The sequence below is a fragment of the Salvia hispanica genome, chromosome 5, assembly GCF_029641045.1.
Source record: "Salvia hispanica isolate PSC_SH4W2 chromosome 5, Shi_PSC_v1, whole genome shotgun sequence".
Taxonomy (NCBI): domain Eukaryota; kingdom Viridiplantae; phylum Streptophyta; class Magnoliopsida; order Lamiales; family Lamiaceae; genus Salvia; species Salvia hispanica.
The window spans coordinates 41,424,679-41,448,258 of NC_142696.1; the positions used below are offsets into that span (position 1 = coordinate 41,424,679).

At 38.2% G+C, this 23,580-nt stretch overlaps 3 protein-coding genes and 1 non-coding gene across 5 annotated transcripts; all 4 read left to right on the forward strand.

Moving 5' to 3' along the window:
* Positions 1-995: 995 nt before the first annotated feature.
* Positions 996-6,319, forward strand: LOC125191042 (auxin response factor 2B-like). Of its 2 annotated transcripts, none has more exons than XM_048088504.2 (15): positions 996-1,386; positions 1,506-1,594; positions 1,909-2,004; positions 2,128-2,184; positions 2,282-2,437; positions 2,528-2,612; positions 2,733-2,823; positions 2,903-3,067; positions 3,369-3,488; positions 3,574-3,649; positions 3,757-3,928; positions 4,035-4,972; positions 5,061-5,251; positions 5,370-5,550; positions 5,872-6,319. In XM_048088504.2, exons 1-14 carry the CDS (start codon positions 1,296-1,298, stop codon positions 5,533-5,535), a joined length of 2,493 nt encoding a protein of 830 aa, XP_047944461.1. In that variant the 5' UTR covers positions 996-1,295; the 3' UTR covers positions 5,536-5,550; positions 5,872-6,319. The 2 variants fall into 2 exon arrangements, with proteins under 2 accessions (XP_047944461.1, XP_047944460.1); XM_048088503.2 differs by having other exon boundaries at positions 997-1,386; positions 1,476-1,594.
* A 2,430-nt stretch (positions 6,320-8,749) lies between these two features.
* Positions 8,750-13,902, forward strand: LOC125190743 (ATP-dependent Clp protease ATP-binding subunit ClpA homolog CD4B, chloroplastic). Its single transcript, XM_048088123.2, has 10 exons — positions 8,750-9,006; positions 9,547-10,130; positions 10,365-10,480; positions 10,561-10,683; positions 10,763-10,948; positions 11,271-11,486; positions 11,684-11,901; positions 12,093-12,168; positions 12,262-12,351; positions 12,479-13,902. The coding sequence occupies exons 2-10, from the start codon at positions 9,563-9,565 to the stop codon at positions 13,661-13,663; spliced, it is 2,778 nt and encodes a 925-aa protein (XP_047944080.1). The 5' UTR covers positions 8,750-9,006; positions 9,547-9,562; the 3' UTR covers positions 13,664-13,902.
* A 168-nt stretch (positions 13,903-14,070) lies between these two features.
* TRNAD-GUC (transfer RNA aspartic acid (anticodon GUC)) lies at positions 14,071-14,142 on the forward strand. Its single transcript has one exon. It is a non-coding gene; the product is annotated as a tRNA-Asp (tRNA).
* Positions 14,143-15,433: 1,291 nt separating this feature from the next.
* LOC148926854 (uncharacterized) lies at positions 15,434-17,467 on the forward strand. Its single transcript, XM_089058410.1, has 5 exons — positions 15,434-15,953; positions 16,142-16,467; positions 16,544-16,699; positions 16,788-17,030; positions 17,117-17,467. The coding sequence occupies exons 1-5, from the start codon at positions 15,503-15,505 to the stop codon at positions 17,243-17,245; spliced, it is 1,305 nt and encodes a 434-aa protein (XP_088914536.1). The 5' UTR covers positions 15,434-15,502; the 3' UTR covers positions 17,246-17,467.
* Positions 17,468-23,580: the final 6,113 nt, after the last annotated feature.

Genomic DNA, 23,580 nt, shown 5'->3' on the forward strand with positions numbered 1-23,580 from the left:
TAAATGTTGATTTTTAAAATTATATTATATGTGCAATTTTTTTTAAATTTGAATTTATTTATAGTAAGTGCATAAGTCATAAGAGTTGGGGTGTGACACCATCGGCCTGGCCTACCATAGTGAGTGCTCTTAGGATTATAATGTTTTTGGCCCTTGGCAATTTGTTATCATGTGCTAAGCGAGAATCCGTAATTTTGTTATCAAGTTTTATAACTATTTTTTATTTTGATGTTTCTTTGTAGTTAGCATTTTTTCTAACTTTTTTCTTTTGAAATATCAAAAAGTATTCTTGCTAATTTACAAATGTTTTATGTATTGTTTTTCATCTGCTAAACATCTCCATTCTAATTGCTAAATAACCCTAGACCTTAGTTTCTATTTATATAGTACTACGTATTATTTTACTTGGTATCACATTCACATGTATATAGAGATACAAGTACAATTGACTTATACGTATAGGACCACCTTGCCAATTTAAGGGGAGACTGAAAAAAATGAAGAATTAGGCACATCATAATTTTTATATTTAGCTATTAATTAGCCAACCAAACCTACTAATGAAAAAGTTTCATTTCGTTCATTAATGATATTTATAAAATATTAAAATGTTAATGCATCTTTGTCTCACGTACACACTACATTAATGGCATATCAATTGGAGCTTCATATTTATTTTTCTAGCTAGCTGTCTTGTACATATATTTTTAATACTATCTCGTATACAATTCATTAAGCTAGAAGTCGACTAAGATAAATTAAAATACTTTCACAAAATATTAATTATATATTTTCCAAGAAATCCAGAGTTAGAAGTTAGATATGTTTCATCACTCAATAAATGTCCTAAATTTTATTTTAATTACTTTTGCAGTCCTAATACGAAAGTAAATTATGGTTTAAAATTAAAAAGTGAAATCATTTTACTCTTATATTAAAAAATAGTTAAAAAATGAATAAACTACCCGTTTAAATCGGTCTGGTTGTCCTTGCAGCCCATGACCCATCTCTCTCTCTTTCTCTCTCTACAGTTTCTCTCTCATCAACTATTAGCTAACAGTGAATCCCATGCTTCAAGATATCCTCACTACACCTCCACACATAAACACACACCAATTCCACTCAAAATATCTCCTCTCAATTTGTATTACACTTACCGTTTATAACCCTCACTGCTAGCGCATAATTGTCCGGATTTTTCCCTATTCTGCTTGTTTTCCGGTGGAATTTTCGTTTCGTCAATTTTCGTTGTGAGATGAGAGATCTGGCTATTATAAATTAAGGCGCCTGAACCAATGGATTCTCCCGAGGTTTTGATGAAAGGGTTTAACGACGCCGGCGGTGGCGATCCCGCGCCGGGGAACATGAATTCCGACGCCGGGAGAGGTAATTCCTGATGTGTTACTCACGGTTTTGTTTATGCGTTGCTCGTGTTTGTCGGCTTTTTTCCGAATTTGCTTTTTTCGCTTTGGTAGCGGTGGATGCTGAGAGAGCGTTGTACACAGAGCTGTGGAAGGCGTGTGCGGGGCCGCTGGTGACGGTGCCGCGCGAAAATGAACTTGTTTTCTACTTCCCGCAGGGGCACATAGAACAGGTTTTCTCCCTTTTTTTGTTCTGTTTTCATTTTTTAGGGGGTAATTGGCTGGTGTCGAGGGCTTTAGTTGATCTAATTTAGTCACGATTTTAGTTTATTTAGTTTCGATTTTGAGATTTATGACTCACATGTGAAATTCAGTTATTTTCCGGCGGTTTTAGAACTGAAATGTTGGTCTGGTTGAAACTTGAAACATCTTTGAGGGGTTGTTTGAATAAGGGTTTCCTTTTTATCTTAAACATTTGTTTGTTTTCCCTAATTGGAAAGACATTTATTTCGCTCTCTGCTTATAGTTTATGGATTCATGGTTGTAGGTGGAGGCATCGACAAATCAGAGCTCGGACCAGCAGATGCCAGTGTACAATCTTCCTCCTAAGATCCTTTGCCGAGTGGTTAATGTCCTGTTGAAGGTGCTCTATAGTTTGGTCTTAGTATTCGGGAATACTTCTAAATTGAGCTATTGGATTTTTGGGTCTGTATATAATTTGTTTGAAGGTTTTCTGACCGGGATCTTGTGCTTTTCTGGTGATTAGGCTGAGGCGGATACTGATGAAGTGTTTGCTCAGATTACCTTGATGCCTGAAGCTAATGTAAGTTGATCTGTGTTGCATAATGTACATTTATGAATTTCCGAATTTAGTTTTAATTTAGTTTGGTTATTTTGTACTAATTAATTTTATGTTGCAGCAAGATGAAAATGCAGAGAGGAAAGATCCACCCCCTTCTCCTCCACCACATGTCCGCGTCTATTCTTTTTGTAAAACTCTTACTGCATCAGATACTAGCACTCATGGTGGATTCTCAGTGCTCAGACGGCATGCTGATGAATGTTTGCCACCACTGGTTAGGATGAAGCCTCCTGAACTCTATGAAGTTATTACATATTGGTTCTCATTATTAATGTTAATAATAAGGTTTTGTCATCTTTGATAGGACATGTCACGACAACCTCCAACCCAGGAGTTAGTGGCCAAAGATTTGCATGGACAAGAGTGGCGGTTCAGGCACATATTTCGTGGTACATAATTTGCAACAAAACTAAGTTCACGATTTAAAACCAGATGTAGAACTGAAATGTAAAAATTAAATTACTCACTTGTGGGGGGCAATAGCACTAATTTTAGTTGTGGAATGCCAGGTCAACCACGCAGACACCTTCTTCAGAGTGGTTGGAGTGTCTTTGTTAGTTCTAAGAGACTGGTTGCTGGGGATGCCTTCATATTTTTGAGGTCTGATGCTGCACTAGATATTGATATATAATGTTTTCACTAATATTCATAATCTCAATAATGAGTAACGAACTTGCAGAGGTGAGAATGGAGAGCTGCGTGCTGGGGTGAGGCGTGCCATGAGACAACAGGGTAATGTTCCATCATCTGTCATATCTAGCCACAGCATGCATCTTGGTGTCCTTGCAACAGCTTGGCATGCTATCCAGACCAATACCATGTTCACTGTTTATTACAAGCCCAGGTATGTGACATGATTTACGATCAAACTTTCTATCTTGTTGTATCTTGGTGAATTAGCGAATTCATGTTTCTGCTGATTCCTTAGAGTGAAGCATTTGGGTGTTACTCTGTAGAAGCAGCTGAGGTTTTTTGTTTCCTGTCTTGTTTCCCTTTTTCGTGAGAGGTTATTTTTATCTAGTTCACCTATGTCGAGTGGTGATTAAACGTGGTTTTCTTATTCCTGTGATCACTGATCAGTATGTAAATATGTATATGCTAAGTTGCTAACTCAATGTCCTTAAGATGTCTTTTATCTGTTACAGAACAAGCCCAGCTGAATTTATTGTTCCTTATGATCAATACATGGAGTCTGTAAAAAAAAATTATTCAATAGGAATGAGATTTAAAATGACATTTGAAGGTGAAGAAGCTCCAGAACAGAGGTAGGGAGCATGTTAGCATTTGTGACATTGACAAAGAATTTATTGAACCTCTAGTGAGAATTTTATTCTGATGTTGATTACGTAGGTTTACTGGAACTATTGTTGGTTCTGAGGATGCAGATCCAAATAGATGGAAAGATTCTAAATGGAGATGCCTTAAGGTATATGATTGGCCCTCTAATAACGACTAGGATCCAAGACTTGCAATCACATTATTAATTTTTTATCCCATCATTTTGGTGAGTTTATTACATTTTTCTTTGTTAAGGTGCGGTGGGACGAAACATCAGCAATTGTTCGACCTGAGAGAGTTTCACCCTGGAAAATAGAACACACGCTTTCTCCTCCTGTATTGAATCCTGTTCCAGTGCCCAGACCGAAAAGGCCTCGATCAAGTGTCCTACCCTCATCGTCTGAAACCTCTGTGCTTACTAGGGAAGGTCAGGTTTTTTGTGTTCTCTCTACTTGAGAAACTTCTGCGATAGCTATATTTTGTTATTTATCAGCTGTTGAGTGGATCTCTTAATCATCTGTTGTGCAATACAGGTCCTACGAAGATGACTGCAGACCCTGCACCTGCTAACCATGGGTGCCCAAGGGTCTTGCAAGGTCAAGAATCATCGACCTTGAGAGGCCCTTTCTCTGAGACCAATGAGTTTGACTCCTCTGAAAAGTCATATTTGTGGAAGCCCTCATTAGAAGATGAGAAGATTGATGTTTCTGCTTCAAGAAGATATGGAGCAGATAATTGGTCACCTTTAGGGCGCCCAGAATCATCATTTACAGATCTGTTATCAGGATTTGGCTCAAAAACTAATGCACACCGTGATTTCAGTATGCCTATTGGCAATCAATCAAATCCAAAGCGACAGACACAGGAAAGCGATGCAAAGTTTAGTTTAATGGGGAATATTTGGTCGCTAATGCCTTCTGGTCTCTCACTTAATCTGATGGATTCTAGTACTAAGAATCATGTTCAAGGAACTGACACTTCTTATCTTGCTCGTGGAGATAGTAGACATGGAGCCTTTAGAGACTTTTCCATGATTAATGATCCTAGAGGTGACAATCAAGGATCAAACTGGTCAATGCCCCCTCCTGTTTCAACATACCTTCACATGAGAACTTCTCAGCCAAAAGAATTGATTCCGAAGCCTGTATTTGCAGAGCATGATACTATGAAGCAAAAGGAAGGGGACTGCAAGCTCTTTGGTATTCCCCTCATAAGTAAATCTGCACCATCAGAACCAGAAATCTCAAATAGAAATGTGCTAAACTCACCTGGTTTTACTCAAAACTCTGGACATTCTCATCAATTCCCTGCATTTGAATTTGATCAAAGGTCTAATCAATCAAAGCGATTGAAAGTGGGAGATCATGGAGTTGCTGCTGGCGAGCAAGAGAATCAATTCCCATCCTTCCCTCCTTCAGCAACAGAGAGAGAAACCAAAGGTCATCCTGGTTCATCCAGGAGTTGCACCAAGGTTTTCATCAGGAACTTAATAAGTATTTCTTTTTGCAGGAATGTTTTATAGTCACTTCTCCTTTTCTGAGAGAGTCTCATGATTTCAGGTTCAAAAGCAAGGGTCCGCCCTTGGTAGGTCTGTGGATCTGGCCAAATTCAATAATTATGATGAATTGATCTCTGAATTGGATGATCTCTTCGAATTTGGTGGTGAACTCAAGGCTAGGAACAAGAATTGGCTAGTTGTGTACACTGATGATGAGGATGACATGATGCTTGTTGGAGATGATCCTTGGGGGTAAGATATTACCTGGAATATGTCATAGAACTTATTTTTTAAGTTTGTATTGAGAATGCTAATTTCATTCTATTATATTGTTATATGCTCATATCATCTGGTCTCTGGTTTAAAACAGGGAGTTTTGTTGCATGGTCCGCAAGCTCTTAATCCTTACAAAAGAGGAAATGCTACGTATGAACCCAGGGACATTAAACTCAAAGGGAGAGGACACTTCATCAATCGCAGATGGTGTTGATGCTAATGTCCAGAGTATTCCATCACCGAGCCCGGATGACTACTAGTTGTGCTCTATCCTGGTAAAAATTTTGTCCTCTACAGATATATCCTTTTCAAGTTACCGCCTTTTCTAGCATGTCAGTCATGTTTTCGCATGTATTTTTGAACATGAAAGCAGATGTGTATTTCTTGATGCTATTGTGTACTCTCATGATCCTGTTTTTCTTCCCATTACTTAAGCTAGATATTTTATTCCTTTTTCTTCTTGCTGCGAGTGGGTTAGGTAAATTGGAGGCGATGCTTCTGATCTTTTTTTTGTCTATTGATGATTGATTTCTCAATCCCCGCTAATAATGTAATTTGGAGAGTATTCTAATTTTAGCTGCTGTGCTATCTTACAGGTGTGTTGATGCATGGTCTGACTGTATAATCCATCTAACCTTTGAATCTTGGGAAACGTTGAATGGTGAGATGTGAATGGAGTCCCTTCAGCATGACGACCAGATGCTCTTATATATAGATACACCTAAGAAATTTCAATTTTGGATCCCTTTTTACATAATGTGTTTGGCATTATATAAGATTGGTATGTGCCACCAGACATTCAACCTCTCTGTAAATAGGTGCAAGTGAAAAATCTCCATCATGGATGTAATGCAGAAGAATCGCATGGGTTTGTTCCTGCAGATCCTCATGGTTTAATGTGTAGGTGTATATAGTGTGTTGCCGGCATTAGTATAAATCTGGTTTGGCCTATGAGGTACATATATCTCTGCACTCATGTACAGGTAAGTAGTTTGTGATCTGGTTCTAATCTGCAGAATGTTAAAAGTTTTCGAGTTTTGGTCAGCTGTTTTAATCTCGTTATTTTAGCTATGTTTCAGCATTTGGATATTAAACTAGGGTACATGCATCTTATCGAAGATGAAAACGTGCAATCGTGAATGTTTAGGATGGTCCAGGTGCAGAGAAGGTACAAGGTAATGAATGGTGTGATGGTTAGGCGGCCGTCGATGCTACGTTTAAATGCCATAAATAACTGATCTGGATATCATGTTCTCCGTGTAAGCAAATGGCGATTCATGATGCGTTAGTATCGTTCGCGTTACTCACGAGAGAGATTTCAGACCATCCAATTTAATCTAAAAAACTGAAGTCCCTCGATGGGTACTCAATTCTTGTATTTGTGAGAAAAAAGAATAAGAACAAAAGAGAAGATAGGAGAAAATTCACAAATAGTTTATCTCATTTTTTATTCCAACTTCTGAAATCTCTCTACACATGATGGAGGTCACTAGGTAATTTATAGCTATCAGTGTAAATATAGTTGTGCAAAGTAATATTAGTGTTTCGTTTCGGCTCGTGATTTAAAACATTTGTGTTAGGTGAGTTAGGTAAATGGATAATAAAGTAGGAAAAGAAAAATATAGAGATAAAAAAGTAAGAGTGAAGTATTTAAGAGAGAAGAAAAATTATTTTTTTGAAAAAAAAAAATGACTTAGTTACAGTGAATATTCACATATATACTTGTAGCAGAGAATTGGAGTACTGTATTTTGCTGTTTTGGGCTTCTATTTTGGAAGCTCTCTACCATAGTTTTCTTAGCTGTCAATAAAAAAGTGTTAAGAAACTAGTTTTTATGTGTTTAACAAGAAGTTGGAGTGCCCAATAAGGAAATTCGTCTTGGTGAATGACCGGTAACCGACTTCGTTGTCGATTTTGATATGAATTAATGAGAATCTATTGGAGAAAAATGAAGAAGAAACAAAAGAATGAACCTAACCAGATTTTCAGATAAAATAAAATCATACTAATAGGAATCTTCTTGAACTAATTTGTTTGGTGGGATCCTCCTCCACGTCCCGAAATGGACAAAATAGAGGTATAATAATAATAATATATCACTAGAAAAATACTAATGAAAATGTTTTCGATGCCAAAATATCCGATGATGATATTATTCCCATGAAATTAATTTAAATAAAGCATGACGATGAAAAGAAGTAGAGAAATTGTGGTGGCGTATAAAAGTAGGGCTTTTCCTAATCCGAAATAACAAAATAGTGTAGGTCCATTTTGTGTTGATATTTAAAACATCCCAATTTCTTGGATCTTATCTTGTGGCTATACTCACTCCACAACTCCAGCACTCTACCCCTTTGCTAGATTCTTTTTTATTTTAATAAATAAATCAATAAAAAAACTCGTCAAACACACACATGCTTAAATCAATAAACGAAAATGTTTATGTAGGGTTGAATTGCATAGTGTTTTAAATAATACTACTGTCAGTTGTTTTTTGTTATTATTATTATTGATTATGTTGACAAAATTAACCATTGCTTAACTTATCCATCACAATTTGGATGTTATAGTTGTCCCAAAATAGAGTGGATTTGACCAATTGATCAAATATTTAATGTCATCATACATATTTAGTTAGCTTGCTTATGTAATTAATAATGAGGTTTTAATTCCAATGCTCGTAGTCGGTGAAACTTTTTTTTTTTTTTTCTATTTTACTTAGTCTATTCACTTTCTATATTATTGTTTCAAGGTCTAATGACAAATAGTTTTGACATGAAAAAAAAAATGTACTAATCATTTCGAGAAATGCATATCAAGTCTTTATTAGACGTCGAAATAACACTTACAAAAAAAATACAACTATATTGATCTTATCTAATATGATCAAGTCTTTATCCAGCAAAATGTTTTGATCTTAACACAACTATATTTTGTTACAAGAATATTATCAAGATTATCTAGATACTTTAAAATTTCTTCATAAACGTTATCGGAAATTAAAGGTTTTGGATTTGTAAAAAAAATCAAATTTTTTTAAACCAAAATTGTATATGTTCCATGTTTTACTTTACAACTTAGGTAAAATGTTTAAAATTTTTTACCGATAAATAGGCGGTTAGGAATAGGATCACCATCTAATAAATGAGATATTATTATTGATTTTTAAAAGCAATATAATATCGGCACAGGGTAAAATAGGTAAATCCAGAAATTCCAACCTACCACTATAATCTCGACCTGCTATAAACGAAGTAGCTGTGTCCACGCATCAAAATATTGTACCTTGTTTACAACCATACCCTTTGTTCATGTGTACAACCATTCTATGCACGCGAAAGACTGTTATCCAGAAAGAAAGTTTGCAGCGCAAGATAAATGAACTGGAACCGTCAGATCATCTGACTCTCGAATCCAACATTTCGAGATAATTTCATCGCTGCATCGAAAAATGGCAAAAAGTCTGTAAAATAAAATAGGAAAAAAATCAAAGAGGAGAGAGAGAGAGAGAGGCTATTATCGATTTATCATCCACATTTATCTATATATCTCTTGCTGGCATATCGGCAATTGAGCTCGTGAAAATCCGGCCGACTAAATTTAGGGGTGCCTCTTCTTTCCGTCTCTAGAAAACGGAAGGGACCCTTTTACTACCTTATTTATCAATTTAATCATCTTTTATTGTCGGATTAGTGTATCTGCGACTGCGATTGCCTTTTTCGTTCATTTAGGTGAGCTATTAATCATCTTCTTCACCTGATTTATCGACGTGGGTTCCGGCTCTTTTATGGGTTTTTTGTGTCCTTCAATTAATTCGATGTTTCGTTGAAAAAACCTGGTCTTTGTGATAGGAAATTAGTGTTGTTTTTGTTAATTGATTGTATGCAATCAGAATTGCTGTTTGGATAAGTCCAGGTTTGTTTTGGGATTTTGGTAGTATTGCCTACTATTAGTATGAGTCTGTAATTATATTGTCCAAAATATTGTTTTTTGCTAAGATTTGAGCTTTCTACTTGTATTTGAATTCGGACAACAATCAACATCTTGATCTTATTTCAGCTGTGGGAAGACTCCACGCATATTCTTTACTTGTAGAAAAAGTTGATTTCTTGTTAACTAATATCTCTGCTATAGGAATTGTGGAACTTGTTGGCTGTAGGGATGCATATTTTTTGTATATTGATGATCAACCAATTGTTGGTCTGAGTGATTTTTCTAGCAGTACTCTGCTTGAGCAAGCTATCTAACTAATTTTGATTCTTTATGTGCAGTCCTTTGGAGGTAGACATGGCACGTGTTTTAGTTCAATCGACCAATTTGCCTTCTTCAGTTGGTTTTGTAAATAATGGCCAGTTTGAGGGATCGAGCAAAAACAAAAAGGCATCCACAATGCTCTGCTCTACAAAGTCGTCTCATGTGACAGTGAGGAGTTACTCAGGACTCCGAGGAGCTAATGCCTTGGACATGTTGGTGAGGAGAAGTGGCCAGACACTCCAATCAAAGGTTGCGTCAGCCACCTTTGGCAAGCGAGGGAAGAAACAACGAATGGGGCCACGAGCAATGTTTGAGCGCTTTACAGAAAAAGCTATTAAAGTCATTATGCTTGCACAGGAAGAGGCAAGACGGCTTGGCCATAACTTTGTTGGAACCGAACAGATCTTGCTTGGGCTTATTGGTGAGGGCACTGGTATTGCTGCTAAGGTCCTTAAGTCCATGGGGATAAATCTCAAGGATGCACGTGTAGAGGTTGAGAAAATCATTGGACGAGGTAGTGGGTTTGTGGCTGTGGAGATCCCTTTTACGCCCCGTGCAAAGCGCGTTTTAGAACTCTCTTTAGAGGAAGCTCGTCAGCTCGGTAAATTTGTTTTGCGCGTTTTTTTTTCATATCATGTTCTAATTCAATACCTTTTTGATTGTTAGTGCATGCCTTTTGTTTTCTTATCTGAATGGATATAACTATCCTGCAGTGTTGACAGCGTTGACTATGCTGTTTTGTTTTTAAGCTTTAGCCTTTTGATTTTCGAAATGATTTTTGTATTGGACCTGTTTGTCATCTAAGTTTTCATGCTGGTACTTCCTGTTGATTCAGGTCACAATTACATTGGCTCGGAGCACTTGTTGTTGGGATTGCTCCGTGAGGGTGAAGGTGTGGCAGCTCGTGTCCTTGAGAATTTAGGTGCTGACCCCAGCAACATTAGAACTCAGGCAAGTGTTTCTTTCTCTTTTTCTTTATTACACATATTTTTTGTAACTTGTAAATTAAACAAATTCTTATGGGTGGTTAGGTTATTAGAATGGTGGGTGAAAGTGCTGAGGCTGTTGGAGCTGGTGTTGGAGGTGGCAGCTCTGGCAACAAGATGCCCACGCTAGAGGAGTATGGTACCAATTTGACCAAGCTAGCAGAGGAGGTAATATTCTTCTTGAGTTCTATATCTTATTTTAAATTTTTTATGAAGGCTCTTAATCGAAACCTCTTGATTATTTCAGGGTAAGCTTGACCCAGTTGTCGGAAGGCAGGATCAAATTGAGCGTGTGACTCAAATTCTGGGACGTCGCACTAAAAATAACCCGTGTCTCATTGGAGAACCAGGAGTTGGAAAAACAGCCATTGCTGAGGGCCTCGCTCAGAGAATTGCCACTGGGGATGTTCCAGAAACCATTGAGGGGAAAAAGGTTAGTTGATGGCATTATGATAATGAAAACTACTTAAAGTATATATACTGTTTGGCTGAATGGTTAACCTGGAAGGGGACAAACTATGAGAAGATGCACGTAATTAAATTTGGATGTATGAAACAGTATTTAGTGATAATGATGGAAAATAGATATCACTGGCAGGAAAAAAATAGTTTGTCCTATTCTTCACATTTTTTCTCCTTCTGTGTTCTAATTATTGATGCTGCTATACTGGAATTGCAATTTTGCGAAGGATGTCCTCATTTGTTTTCCATTTTTTATTCTATAACCATTGAATGTTTATCTTTGCCTATATCAGGTTATCACTCTAGATATGGGGCTTCTTGTTGCTGGGACGAAGTATCGTGGTGAATTTGAAGAAAGATTGAAGAAGCTTATGGAGGAAATTAAACAAAGTGATGAAATTATTCTCTTCATCGATGAGGTGCACACATTGATTGGAGCAGGAGCTGCAGAGGGGGCAATTGATGCCGCAAACATATTGAAGCCTGCTTTGGCTCGTGGTGAATTACAGGTAAGCTGGGATGTATGTTATTGTTGTACTAGCCAGCTACTTTTGCATCATTCGCAACGAAAGTTTTTAGGAAAAGTTGCAGTATTGAGTTCCAAATAATCCATTGTTTTTATGTTTCTGAGATGCACTTAACTGTGAGTTTTTTTTTTTGAGAAATAAATATTTGTTTATTAATGCTGACTAAGATCTACTTGCAGTGTATAGGTGCTACTACACTTGATGAGTACCGAAAACACATCGAGAAGGATCCTGCACTTGAAAGGAGGTTTCAACCTGTCAAGGTCCCTGAACCAACAGTGGATGAAACCATTCAGATTCTTAAAGGACTTCGTGAGCGCTATGAGATTCACCACAAGCTTCGATACACTGATGAATCTTTAGTTGCTGCAGCACAATTGTCATATCAGTATATCAGGTATAGAGTTTTCAACCTCTAATGATTAGTTTGTATTCATTGCTGCTTGCATGTTAAGTGGATAGAGGGTTTATGAGCTTTGATTTTGTTTGCCACTTCTTCAAGTGCTATTATTTTCCCTTTCCAAAATGTTTGTATCAGTTTTTTTTCTCAATTTAGCTCTGTACTCACTACCACTTCGCCTGTTTCAGTGATCGCTTTTTGCCTGACAAGGCAATTGACTTGGTCGATGAAGCTGGCTCACGGGTCCGACTTCGTCATGCACAGGTAGGCCCTTAGAAGTTCACTTACCATTTGTTGGTGTTATATAAAGTGGTGGTGGTATTATATGATTTTGATTTTTCATTTTATCCTCTGCAGCTACCTGAGGAAGCTAGAGAGCTTGAGAGAGAACTCAGGCAGATAACGAAGGAGAAGAACGAGGCTGTCCGAGGTCAAGACTTTGAGAAGGTAAATTTTAAATTATGATGTATGGTGTATGTTCTCGCTGTAGTTATAAGGTAGTTAGAATGTTTAATCTCTCTGGTGATTATACATGCTCAGTTCCTGAACTAACTGATGTCAATCAAATTGTTAGGCTGGAGAGCTACGCGATAGAGAAATGGATCTTAAGGCACAGATATCTGCTCTCGTAGACAAAAACAAGGAGATGTCAAAGGCAGAGAGTGAGGCTGGTGATGGAGGTCCAGTAGTCACAGAGGTTGACATTCAACACATTGTTTCTTCTTGGACTGGCATCCCTGTAGAGAAGGTGTCCACTGACGAATCCGACCGACTCCTCAAGATGGAGGAGACCCTTCACACAAGGGTCATTGGGCAAGACGAAGCTGTCAAAGCCATTAGTCGTGCCATTCGCCGGGCCCGTGTTGGTCTCAAGAATCCGAACCGCCCTATCGCTAGCTTCATCTTCTCTGGTCCAACTGGTGTGGGGAAATCAGAATTGGCTAAAGCACTGGCTGCATACTACTTTGGTTCTGAAGAGGCCATGATCCGGCTCGATATGAGTGAGTTCATGGAGAGACACACTGTATCGAAGCTCATTGGTTCGCCTCCTGGTTATGTTGGTTACACTGAAGGTGGGCAGCTAACAGAGGCTGTTCGACGCCGCCCATACACCGTTGTGCTCTTTGATGAGATTGAGAAGGCTCATCCTGATGTATTCAACATGATGCTTCAAATTCTTGAAGATGGAAGGTTGACTGACAGCAAAGGTAGAACCGTCGACTTCAAAAACACGCTGCTCATCATGACATCGAACGTTGGAAGCAGTGTGATCGAGAAGGGAGGCCGTCGTATAGGTTTTGATCTGGACTACGATGAGAAGGACAGCAGTTACAACCGTATCAAGAGCTTGGTAACTGAAGAGCTGAAACAGTACTTCCGGCCCGAGTTCTTGAACAGATTGGACGAGATGATTGTATTCCGGCAGCTCACCAAACTCGAGGTGAAGGAGATCGCTGATATAATGCTCAAGGAAGTCTTCGAGAGGCTCAAAACCAAGGATATCGAGCTTCAGGTGACAGAAAGATTCAGAGAAAGGGTGGTAGACGAAGGGTACAACCCAAGCTACGGAGCTAGGCCTCTCCGGAGAGCCATCATGAGACTCTTGGAGGATAGCATGGCGGAGAAGATGCTCGCGCGCGAGATCAAGGAAGGCGATTCCGTTATTGTCGATGTGGATTCCGATGGGAACGTGATCGTCCTCAATGGGAGCAGCGGCACCCCTCCTGAGCCGGCAGCACCTGAGCCTGTGGTAGTGTAGGCTTAACTCGGACTGCTGGTGTTGTCTGCACTGTTCGAAGTTTATCGGGTGACGCCGTCGGCTGTGATGGTGGTCGGACTTCGTCTGTCAACGGCCGTGCCGTGGGCAAATACCAGCTCATTATATCCATTACACTGATGAACTGTATGAAATTGTAGACTTTCAATAGGAACTTGGCAGGAGTTATGTGTTTGAAAATGGCGATTCGCTTAATACATTGGTTTTCTATGTTTGTTTCAGGGTGGTTGTATTAAACTGTTGATCCACTAGTAGCATAATACATTTCTATTTGCATTTGCCGTGACAAAAAGTAGTACCAATTCAACTAGAAATCCATGAGAATAGAACACATAATTCATGGAGAAAGAAAGAAAAGGATCATATTATTCCTCAATTGCTATCACCAAGTCGTTGTAGTATAGTGGTAAGTATTCCCGCCTGTCACGCGGGTGACCCGGGTTCGATCCCCGGCAACGGCGTAATTTTTTTAAGTGATTAGTATTTAATAAAAATTAGTTATTCTAAACATTTGTTTTTGTCAAATAAATATTACTCTTATAAAAGAATTAATTAAAGAAGTTACTTGGAATTATTTTACGAATTTGATAGACACTTCGCATAAGCTTCTTTTGTTACAAACATATCTCAAATTTTTTCATTTGTGTAATGACTTCGTATTGATATTCCACCCTCGATTTGGCCTATTTAAGAAAATGCAAATGAAGAGCCGCATGGGGTTGTATCTATCTTCTACTAACAAATAACAATATGTCACGATATACGTTAGGTTTACGAATTTTCGAGTAGGGTCATATTCTAATACTTATAGCATCCTAATCTAAATCCAAAATCAAGACCAAGTCTCCACCCTTAGATTTTAACAATAGCAACAATATGACATAAGAATATCAACACTAGTACAAGAAAATATCAATACATATTTATTGAGATTTTTACATGGTTTTATTGAGATTTTTTGATGTATTTGTTGATAAAAATCTGGTTTCAACATTTACGGAAACTAAAATAAAAAATATCAAATTTCATCATTCGAACGTTGTCGGAACATATGCAATTGAGATCTCGTTGGAATCTTTATAAAATTATCTTTAATTTGATATATTTTTTGCGAAAACATAATTTAAATCGAGAGAGTTACGTAAATTTAAAGTTTTAAGATGATTATAATGAGAGGGAATTGACATTAATACCCTCTAATTTTATTTATTAAGTTTCTTAATTAAAAATATAATTTATGTGACATTATTTCAACCACTAGATATTCTAATCTAATAGCTAATATTTAGTCTTAATTTGAGATTGTTAATTAGTTAGCGATTGATTACTCGATATGACAAAATTATACTTATTGATCAAGTTAATACATGGCATATATTAATACACATACGAGCCTACTTCATTATGCGTGTCATTACATATTAACAAAAATGCCATTACTTTCAATCACTTAATTAATTGTCAATTTCAACACTCGATTTTTCCCATTTGGCTATTTTGCTTTTGGGTAACTTTCATGGGTGTAAATAAATCATATAGAATGTCCACATCCTGCCCATGTTTAGTGTCGTATACAAATACAACTACTCTATAATATTATAATTTCTCTGTTTTACTTCAATTATTTTAAACGTTGTTTGTATCCATATTCTGGAACATGCCATAAAAGTCTTGTGATTTGCGTCAATATAATGTTATAATATACGTGTGCTTAGATTTTGTGTATGTCCATTAATCACCTAATCGTCGAAAACATCATTTGTTTTACTACTTTATATAACACAAACCCAAACACTCTTCTTGATTCTCCCACCACCAAAAATGGCTGCAAACCTTGCAATAATCATGGTTACAATCCTATTCCTATTCATTCATCATCAAACCACTACCATGGCAAACATCGTGAAAACCGAGGTTTTCCGGTCTCCGGAGATAGTGATGGAGCCCGGATTAGTCTCGAACAAGGACTACTTCAACGTGGAATTCCCACGTGGACACATCGGGCTGAAGAGCTTCAACGCGGAGTTAGTCGATGAGAGAGGGAATCCGGTGCCTCTCCATGAAGTTTATCTCCACCATTGGGTTCTCAACCGATACTTTGCTCGGAAAAACAGTAGCGGAGTTGATGATCTGAGCATCGTCAGAAACAGTGGGATTTGCGCGAATGGATTGCCTCAGTATTTTGGCGTGGGAGCTGAAACGCGGAGAACGTCAACTTATATTCCTCACCCCTACGCAATCCAAGTCGGAGATCCGGCCACTATCCCGGAAGGTACTTCACTAATAATACTCTCTTCGTTGGATGATATGAATTTTAATGAGAAATCAATAAATCATGTATTGGTGTATAATGGGATTCAGCTTATTAGTTTAGTTTAATGCGTAGAGATAAATTAACTTAATTTTCTAGTACTATAAACTTTGAAGATCAATAAATATATGTATGTAACATTTATACAGGGTACGAGGAATGGTGGGTGCTGAATGTCCACGCCATTGACACGCGCGGCGCAGATGATAAAATGGGGTGCACGGAGTGCAGGTGTAATCTCTTTGGGTTTTCTGAAGCCGGAGGTGGATTACACTGCTGTCCTGATGATGGTAAATGCAGGCTCAAACAAGGATTTCGTGGTGAAAACAAAACTATTTATTTGAGGTATACTGTGAAATATGTGGAGTGGGATTCATCTTCGATTGTACCCGTTGATATTTACATTCTCGACGTCACTGATGTTTGGACAAAGGCTGATCAATCCAAAGGAATCAAAGCTACTCACTATTGTAAGGTAATTGATGTTCATATTCAAAGACTTAATTCGTGTTAGAATGTTATTCTAATTAGATTGATGAGTTGTTGTCTAGATTGAATATGGAGTTGAATCTTGTGGTGGTGGAGTTGAGAAAGATGGCTGCATTGATACGAAAAGTGTGAGCTTTAGTTTTCCGGTTGGTGGAGAAGTGGTGTATGGGGTTGGGCACCAACATGCCGGGGGTGTCGGCACCACACTATATGGCCAGGTAACTTTTTCTAATTCTTCGATGTGGGATGGTTTGAACGTAACAGTTGCATAATGATTAGTCCATTTGACATGTGTATTTGAAACAGGGAGGAAGAACCATATGCTCATCGAAGCCAATATACGGGGAAGGAAATGGAGCTGGAAACGAGGCCGGTTTTATCGTGGGGATGTCCACGTGTTACCCGACACCGGCTGCACCAGTCAAGATTTCGGCAGGAGAGACAATCACTCTTGTATCAAACTATAGTAGCGTTGAAAGCCATACTGGAGTCATGGCCTTGTTTTACCTCTTACTCGCTCACTCTGATCCTAAGCCTCTTCCAAATCTGGTGAGTTTTTTTACAACACCAAAAAATAAGTACTATTAATTCCATAGATGTATCATTTATTTTTGAATTTGGGTTACAACTTACAGGCGTCGAAATTTACGATGGTGCCCGAATTCCTTTGGCCAGTTGCCCTTCTAGGACTTATTGTTATTGTCGTCGTTGTTGCGTGGAAGGGTAGAATTGGAAATTCAGAAGGTTACGAAGCTATACCATGAGCTTGTGATTAATATCTACGGAGCCTCATTAAATTTGTGGACCTTAATGTATAGTAATGATTAATTTCCATAAATGATATATCTAGTGTGGGCTATAGCTTCTTTTGTAGTAACAATTTTTCAATAGGGAGTAGATGTTCTAATTAGTGTGTATGGGTACGCATACTTGTAATAATGTTTAAAATAAGATAATTATATGAATATGAGAGTGTTATATTGTAACTCGATACTTAATTGTTAATTAAAATTAAATAATAGTCATTAGATATTCAAATCAAGGGTTTAGATCATCAGTCCTAGAATGTCAATATGATAAAAAAAAATGTCAATAAGGGTATTAAGGTCAATTTACAACAAATTAATTGTGTAACTAACTTTTGAAAAATATCCCATAACTTTAAAACGTATATAACTTTTTCGATTTAAATTATTTTTTCGCATAACATATATCAAATTAAAGAAGCTTTATATTTCGATTTAAATTATTCTAACGAGATCTCACTTCCATATGTTCTGATGTCAAAAATTGAAAAAAAATTCAAAACTTTTCATATATTTCGTTAACAGCTTTATATCAATACACGACACATAATATGTCAATACAATGCTTATACAATGTCAATATGAAATTGTATTGACATTGTCATGTCTTTGTGTTGATGTGCAAACTGGTCTACCTGCACATCGACAACGAAGATACAACTCATGATTTCTCAGTACCAGAGAAGACAGGTCCAGTCTAGATTTGGACATTATCAAAAATTGTTTCATCATCTACTAGTATGTTATTATCGAAAACAAGTGTAAGTGTGTCGAAGAGAATGGGGAGTACAGTGTCGAGGGAGTCAGCTCCAAGATCCGTGAAAGTAGTCTGAGGGGTGATTTCCTTGTCAGCAGGCAATGCAAGCTGCTTCCTCACTATCTCACAAACTTTGTCCACTGTTTCTTTCTTTGCCTACACACACACACACATATTTGTATCTCAACATGAAGGAAAGAGGGAAGAGAGAGATGTATGAGTTCTTACAGCACAAGAAATTTGGAAGCGGGAAGAAGTTGTTGGTTTTCTTTTGATTTTTCTATGGTACAAAGATACACTAACCAGACGTAATACAAACCAAATGAAGAATGGAGATAAAAGTACAATAAATTAAATTGAAATAATAAAACAATAATCGAAATTATAACCGTAAAAATGTAAGCCAAGTCGATGAGTCCTCTTTTCGCAAGACGAGATACGCTCGGGTAGTGCTCTCGGATTGGCTGTCGTCCCCAAAGATAAAACGGTTTCGTCTTGTTTGTTGCAGCACCGCAAACAGAACAAACTCCAGCGAACTGGATGATGACGAGGGCAGAGCTTCGACGGAAGACTAATGCACAAAAGGGAGAGGGAGCTTATGAATGCAGATAATGCTTGAGTGTAGAGATTTCAAGTATATCTTGAAATGTTTTGGTGTTTTGAATGCAAGAGTATGCACCACTATTTATAGGCCATGGGAGGAAGTGGAGTCAAACATGCCATTAAGGTTAATTTGTAACGGTCGACGGTTACAAACGTTACAGACATTACAAACGTCAATCATGGAGTATGAACCTGGATGGATGTATCTAGACACCTCTCACGTAGTTGTTCATTCCAGAAATGTATCTGGACGACCCGATCAATGAGCACGCATTTTACGAAGCTTTCTCCGTATGCTCATTTACCACATTGTTTTATCTATGTGTCCCAAATAAGATTAATTAATTAATTAATTAATTAATTATATATCTCCATATATCGTGATATACTTTAATATATTATTTCTCACTCACCGGGAATCGGTTTAGAGAAAGTGAATATACCACAATTATCTACTCGAAGCGTAGATCGATTATAAATTATTTAATTATTTCAAAATTAAATAATCTGTCACTTGTATGACCTGGTCCATTTGCGTTGACCGGACCACGATTCCAATAGAAGTGAGACGAGGGAAACCAGGTGTCCTCCCCCAACCAACTGTCGCCAACCTTAAACTCAACGGGAGCAGCGGCACGCCTCCTGAGCCGGCAGCACCCGAGCCTGTGATAGTTTAGGCTTAACTATGTACTATTGGTGTTGTCTGCACTGTTCGAAGTTTATCCGTGAAATGTTTATCGGGTGACGCAGTCAACTGTGATGGTAGTCGGACTTCATCTGTCAACAACCGTGTTGTGGGCAATACCAGCTCAAGATGCGATCTCTGCTGAAGCAGCAGGGTTTGTGGGAGTCGCTCAAAACAAAGAAGGTTACGGAGGATAAGGAGTGGACAACCTTAGACGAAAAGGCCCACTCGACCATCATGTTGAGCCTGTCTGACGATGTTATCATCGAAGTTGCGGATCAGGAGACGGCCACTGCTCTTTGGGCGAAGTTGGAGAGTCTATACATGACGAAGTCTCTAACCAACAAGTTGCTCTTGAAGCAACGTTTGTTTCGGTTACGCATGCAGGAAGGTACGCCCCTTCGGGATCATCTGGAAAATTTGAATAAAATTTTGCTAGATTTGCGTAATGTTGAAGTTAAAGTAGAAGACGAGGATTGAAGAGCTGCTTTTTTTTTTGTTTAGAAGCTAATGATGCTAGCGAAAGCGTGTTCTTAAAAATAATGAAGAAAACCCTCGGTCCAGGAAATCCGCTAGACATTGGGTCTAGGAACTCAGAGAACCTTGAGCTGCCTGTCGTCGGGCACACAATCACTTCCTTAACTCCCTCTTCAAAACCCTCAACCCACTTTACCTAGGAAAACTAGTACGTGGAAGTAGGGATCGAATCCACAGAGATGAATGCGCAAGTAAACATGTTCAAAGACTTGGGGACTATATTTTTTTGTTGGCTGCTGCCACGCAATTTTAGGGTTGAGCTTTAATTCCTAGACTTGGTAATTGAAATATGCTACTCTAACAGCTAGATTGATGCACTTTTTATTAGCACTAAAAATACCTGCAAGTATACAGGGTAGATCTAGTATAGCTAAAGGTCAGTACCGGATATCGAACACGGGGAATATAGATGCAATTGGCTATTATGTACTAAGCGTCAAATACTATCTAGAGAAATAAGAGAAGTTTTGGGTTTTTGAAAGTAAAAACGTCAAATACTATCTAGAGAAATAAGAGAAGTTTTGGGTTTTTGAAAGTAAAAACAATTAAAAGCAATCAAACAACTAAATGCAATTAAATCACAAAGATAAAATATGAGAGATAAGAGAATTCTATGGATGTGCGTTCACAATTATGGTTATACAAATTCCAACTACAATACCCTAGCACAGTTTATACTTTGAAAGGACGAGTCACCTAGCTTATGCTCATGCGATGCAAACGTTGATTACAAGATTAGGGTTGTCAATCCTAACACGTAACTCCAAAAGCACCTAAGACCCTTGAAAAGTCCTCACTCTCAATTAACAGTGCCGTTTTAAGGGAAGCTAACTGTAGCGTCTACTAAGTGGATATAACTCGCTAGAACTCTGTCATAGTTATGAAGCAAGTTATATTAAATCATATACGATTGTGTCACTCAATCATGAAGCATCAAGATTAACTTAGGGAAGAAACAAAGTAAAAACAAAACGGATATTAAATAGAAAACAGAATTGTATAAACCAATAAAAGTTACTAACACATCCAAAGAATCCTATGAATTTAGTTAGACATAATTGAATAAGCTAAAAACATAGAATGGAGTGAAAACAATTGGAACATAAAACTAAAGCAAATAAAACCCGTAGGTTGAATCCTTGTCGTTCTTGATGTTCTTACTTCTTTCTCCAACCCCTTGCACAATGAAGAACTCTCAAATTTATGCTATGGAAGTAATTGGCAAAAAGATGATGAAATATTAGGGTTGGAGGAGGAGCTATGAAAGCTCCCCTTTTGGGGGCTAAGGAAGGGTTGAATTTTATAAATGAGGTTATGGGGTATATATAGGCTTTAGAAGGATTTAAATTTGGTAATAAGTGTCCTTCAAGCATTAGGAAATATGTAATTTTCGTTCCCCATAATAGAAGGAAAAGATTTGGCTTCACAAGGTAATATCTTCTTTCCTTCTTCAAATTCCCGCATAGACTGCAGCTGGCAGCTTTGCGCGACTTTGGTAGAACGGTCATAACTCTCTCCACAGAACTCCGATTAGGTTAATTCTTGAACCATCTTGAAGCTCATTTCAAGACGAAGGGAATAGTGTATAGAACGCTCCGATCGAACTTAAGGATCGCCAGGAAATTGAGTTTGAAGACAACTGTCGCCCGCCGCGTTTCTGTGGCGGGCCGCCGCACCTTGGCCGGCGGTCGCCGCGCGCAGTTCAGTAGCTTCTGACTCCTTGTGGCGGTCGCCAGGCACTTCCCAGCGGTCGCCGGGCGTGTCTTTGTCTCCGCTAAGTGCCGGCGGTCGCCGGACTAACTAACAGCGACATCATCTTCTCCAACATTTATCATGAAACAACCAATTAAAATAGAGCAAGAACGAAAATCAAAGCAAAGCAGACGGAATTAAAAGCAACAAAATCGAAGAACAGTTAAAACTAAGGCAGATCTACGGCTACTAGACGAGGTAAAACGAGAATGCAGAATTTAAACAACTAAATGAAACACAAACAAGCTGATCCAACCACGGGACGCTTAATCCACTCCGGATCCAAGCCATCCGCAACAACCAAACACCATTACCATCTCCGATCCTCACTGATCTACGTAGATTTAACCGATCAACAACAGATTTCTTATAAAAACAGCTTCAAACTCAGATCAACCAACAAAGATCAGCAAATCAAACCCAAAACAACACAATAAGATAAACAAAATATAAACAGACATATCCATTTCAAAATACGAGATATCCAACGATAGAAACAACACCAATGCCAAGCCTCGAACAGCGAGGACTCGGCGAGTACCAAAAGTAGATAGAAAATTAATGACAATTGTTTCTTCGCCTCCGTAGAGACGGTGTTGCACCCAAACTTTCGATGAAACGAGAACCCCCCTGAACTTTCCCCAAGTGAGTGTGTAGAAAAGGTAAAAAAACTAAGCTAGGAGCTAGAAAAAGTGATGATCAAGTGTATCCTTCATGTAGGTTGTGTGCTCCTTTTTATAGCGGATAGAGCTTCTATACTGTTCTTGTGATTCCTATTTTGCCCTCCAATCGATGCTCCTCAGTCTAGTGGCTCTTCATCCTTCTGCTCAATTTTCCTTGCCAGCTTCCTTCACCAGGCGATCTCTGTAATCCTCCTGGGGCTGGCATTTTCTCTACACACCTGGCTCAAAAAGGTTTGTTAGACCTGAGAAATTGCAGAATTTAACCTTATAACCAATGCATGAAATTAGCCTTATCAAACTGCTCACACTTAAACCATACTTGTCCTCAAGTATAAAGACAAGAAAAGGAGAAATAAGGCGAATTTCGATGCATGGTTATTCCCTGACCAAAGTAAACCCCTAGACCTAGACACTAACACGAAAGAAAAAAAAACAAAGACACTAACACTTAAGGAAAATAAAACACATAGGCATGAACTAGTTCAAATTTTTAAGCAGTCGTCCCCACAAGCTTAAGGTCAATCAAATGGTCTACACACTCCAAATCCTCCCCTTCCCTTTGTCCACCTAGTCGGTTTGTCAGCTTGTCCAGATGGCCTATAGCCTGCAAATTGTTGGAGTCGCTCGATCACTCATTCCTCACCAGGGATGTTAGGATCGATCACTCTTAGTAAATTCCTGCCACTGATGCTTCGGGTTATGAGAATCTCTCCTTCTATCATCCTTTCCTGATTCTTTTCTTTCTTTTTTTTCCCCTGGACTTCGTCCAGCTTATACCTCCTCTTTTCCTGGACTTCGTCCAGCTTATACCTTCAGATCATTATATATTTTTTTATTTTTCCTCCTCTGGACTTTGTCCAGCTTATACCTCCATATTTGAAATTTTTTCTTCTATCTTTTTCTTCCCTATTTTTCTCCTTACTAAATTCTTCTCCCTAAGCATCAGGTGGCCGCCCCTTTTATCATGTTAGCACTCAATGTTAAGGCTTTTAACTCACTTATGTAGTGGGGCTTCACAACTAGGTCAGCTAAGACACCTTTTATCGTTCTTGCCTCCTCCAAACCGATTTTAGTTTCTCAAAGAAAGAGGTCTCAAAGTTGCATGCATCCTATTCTCAATTACTTTTACTAAGGGAATCTTGCCTTATTATTATCACTAGTTCATGCTATAACACATAGATCCTAAAAACTAAAACTCCTAGACCTAAGAACTCCTAAACATGCTGAGCACATACTGCACTAACTCTCCCATCCCCTCCCACTTCACTCCAGCTTG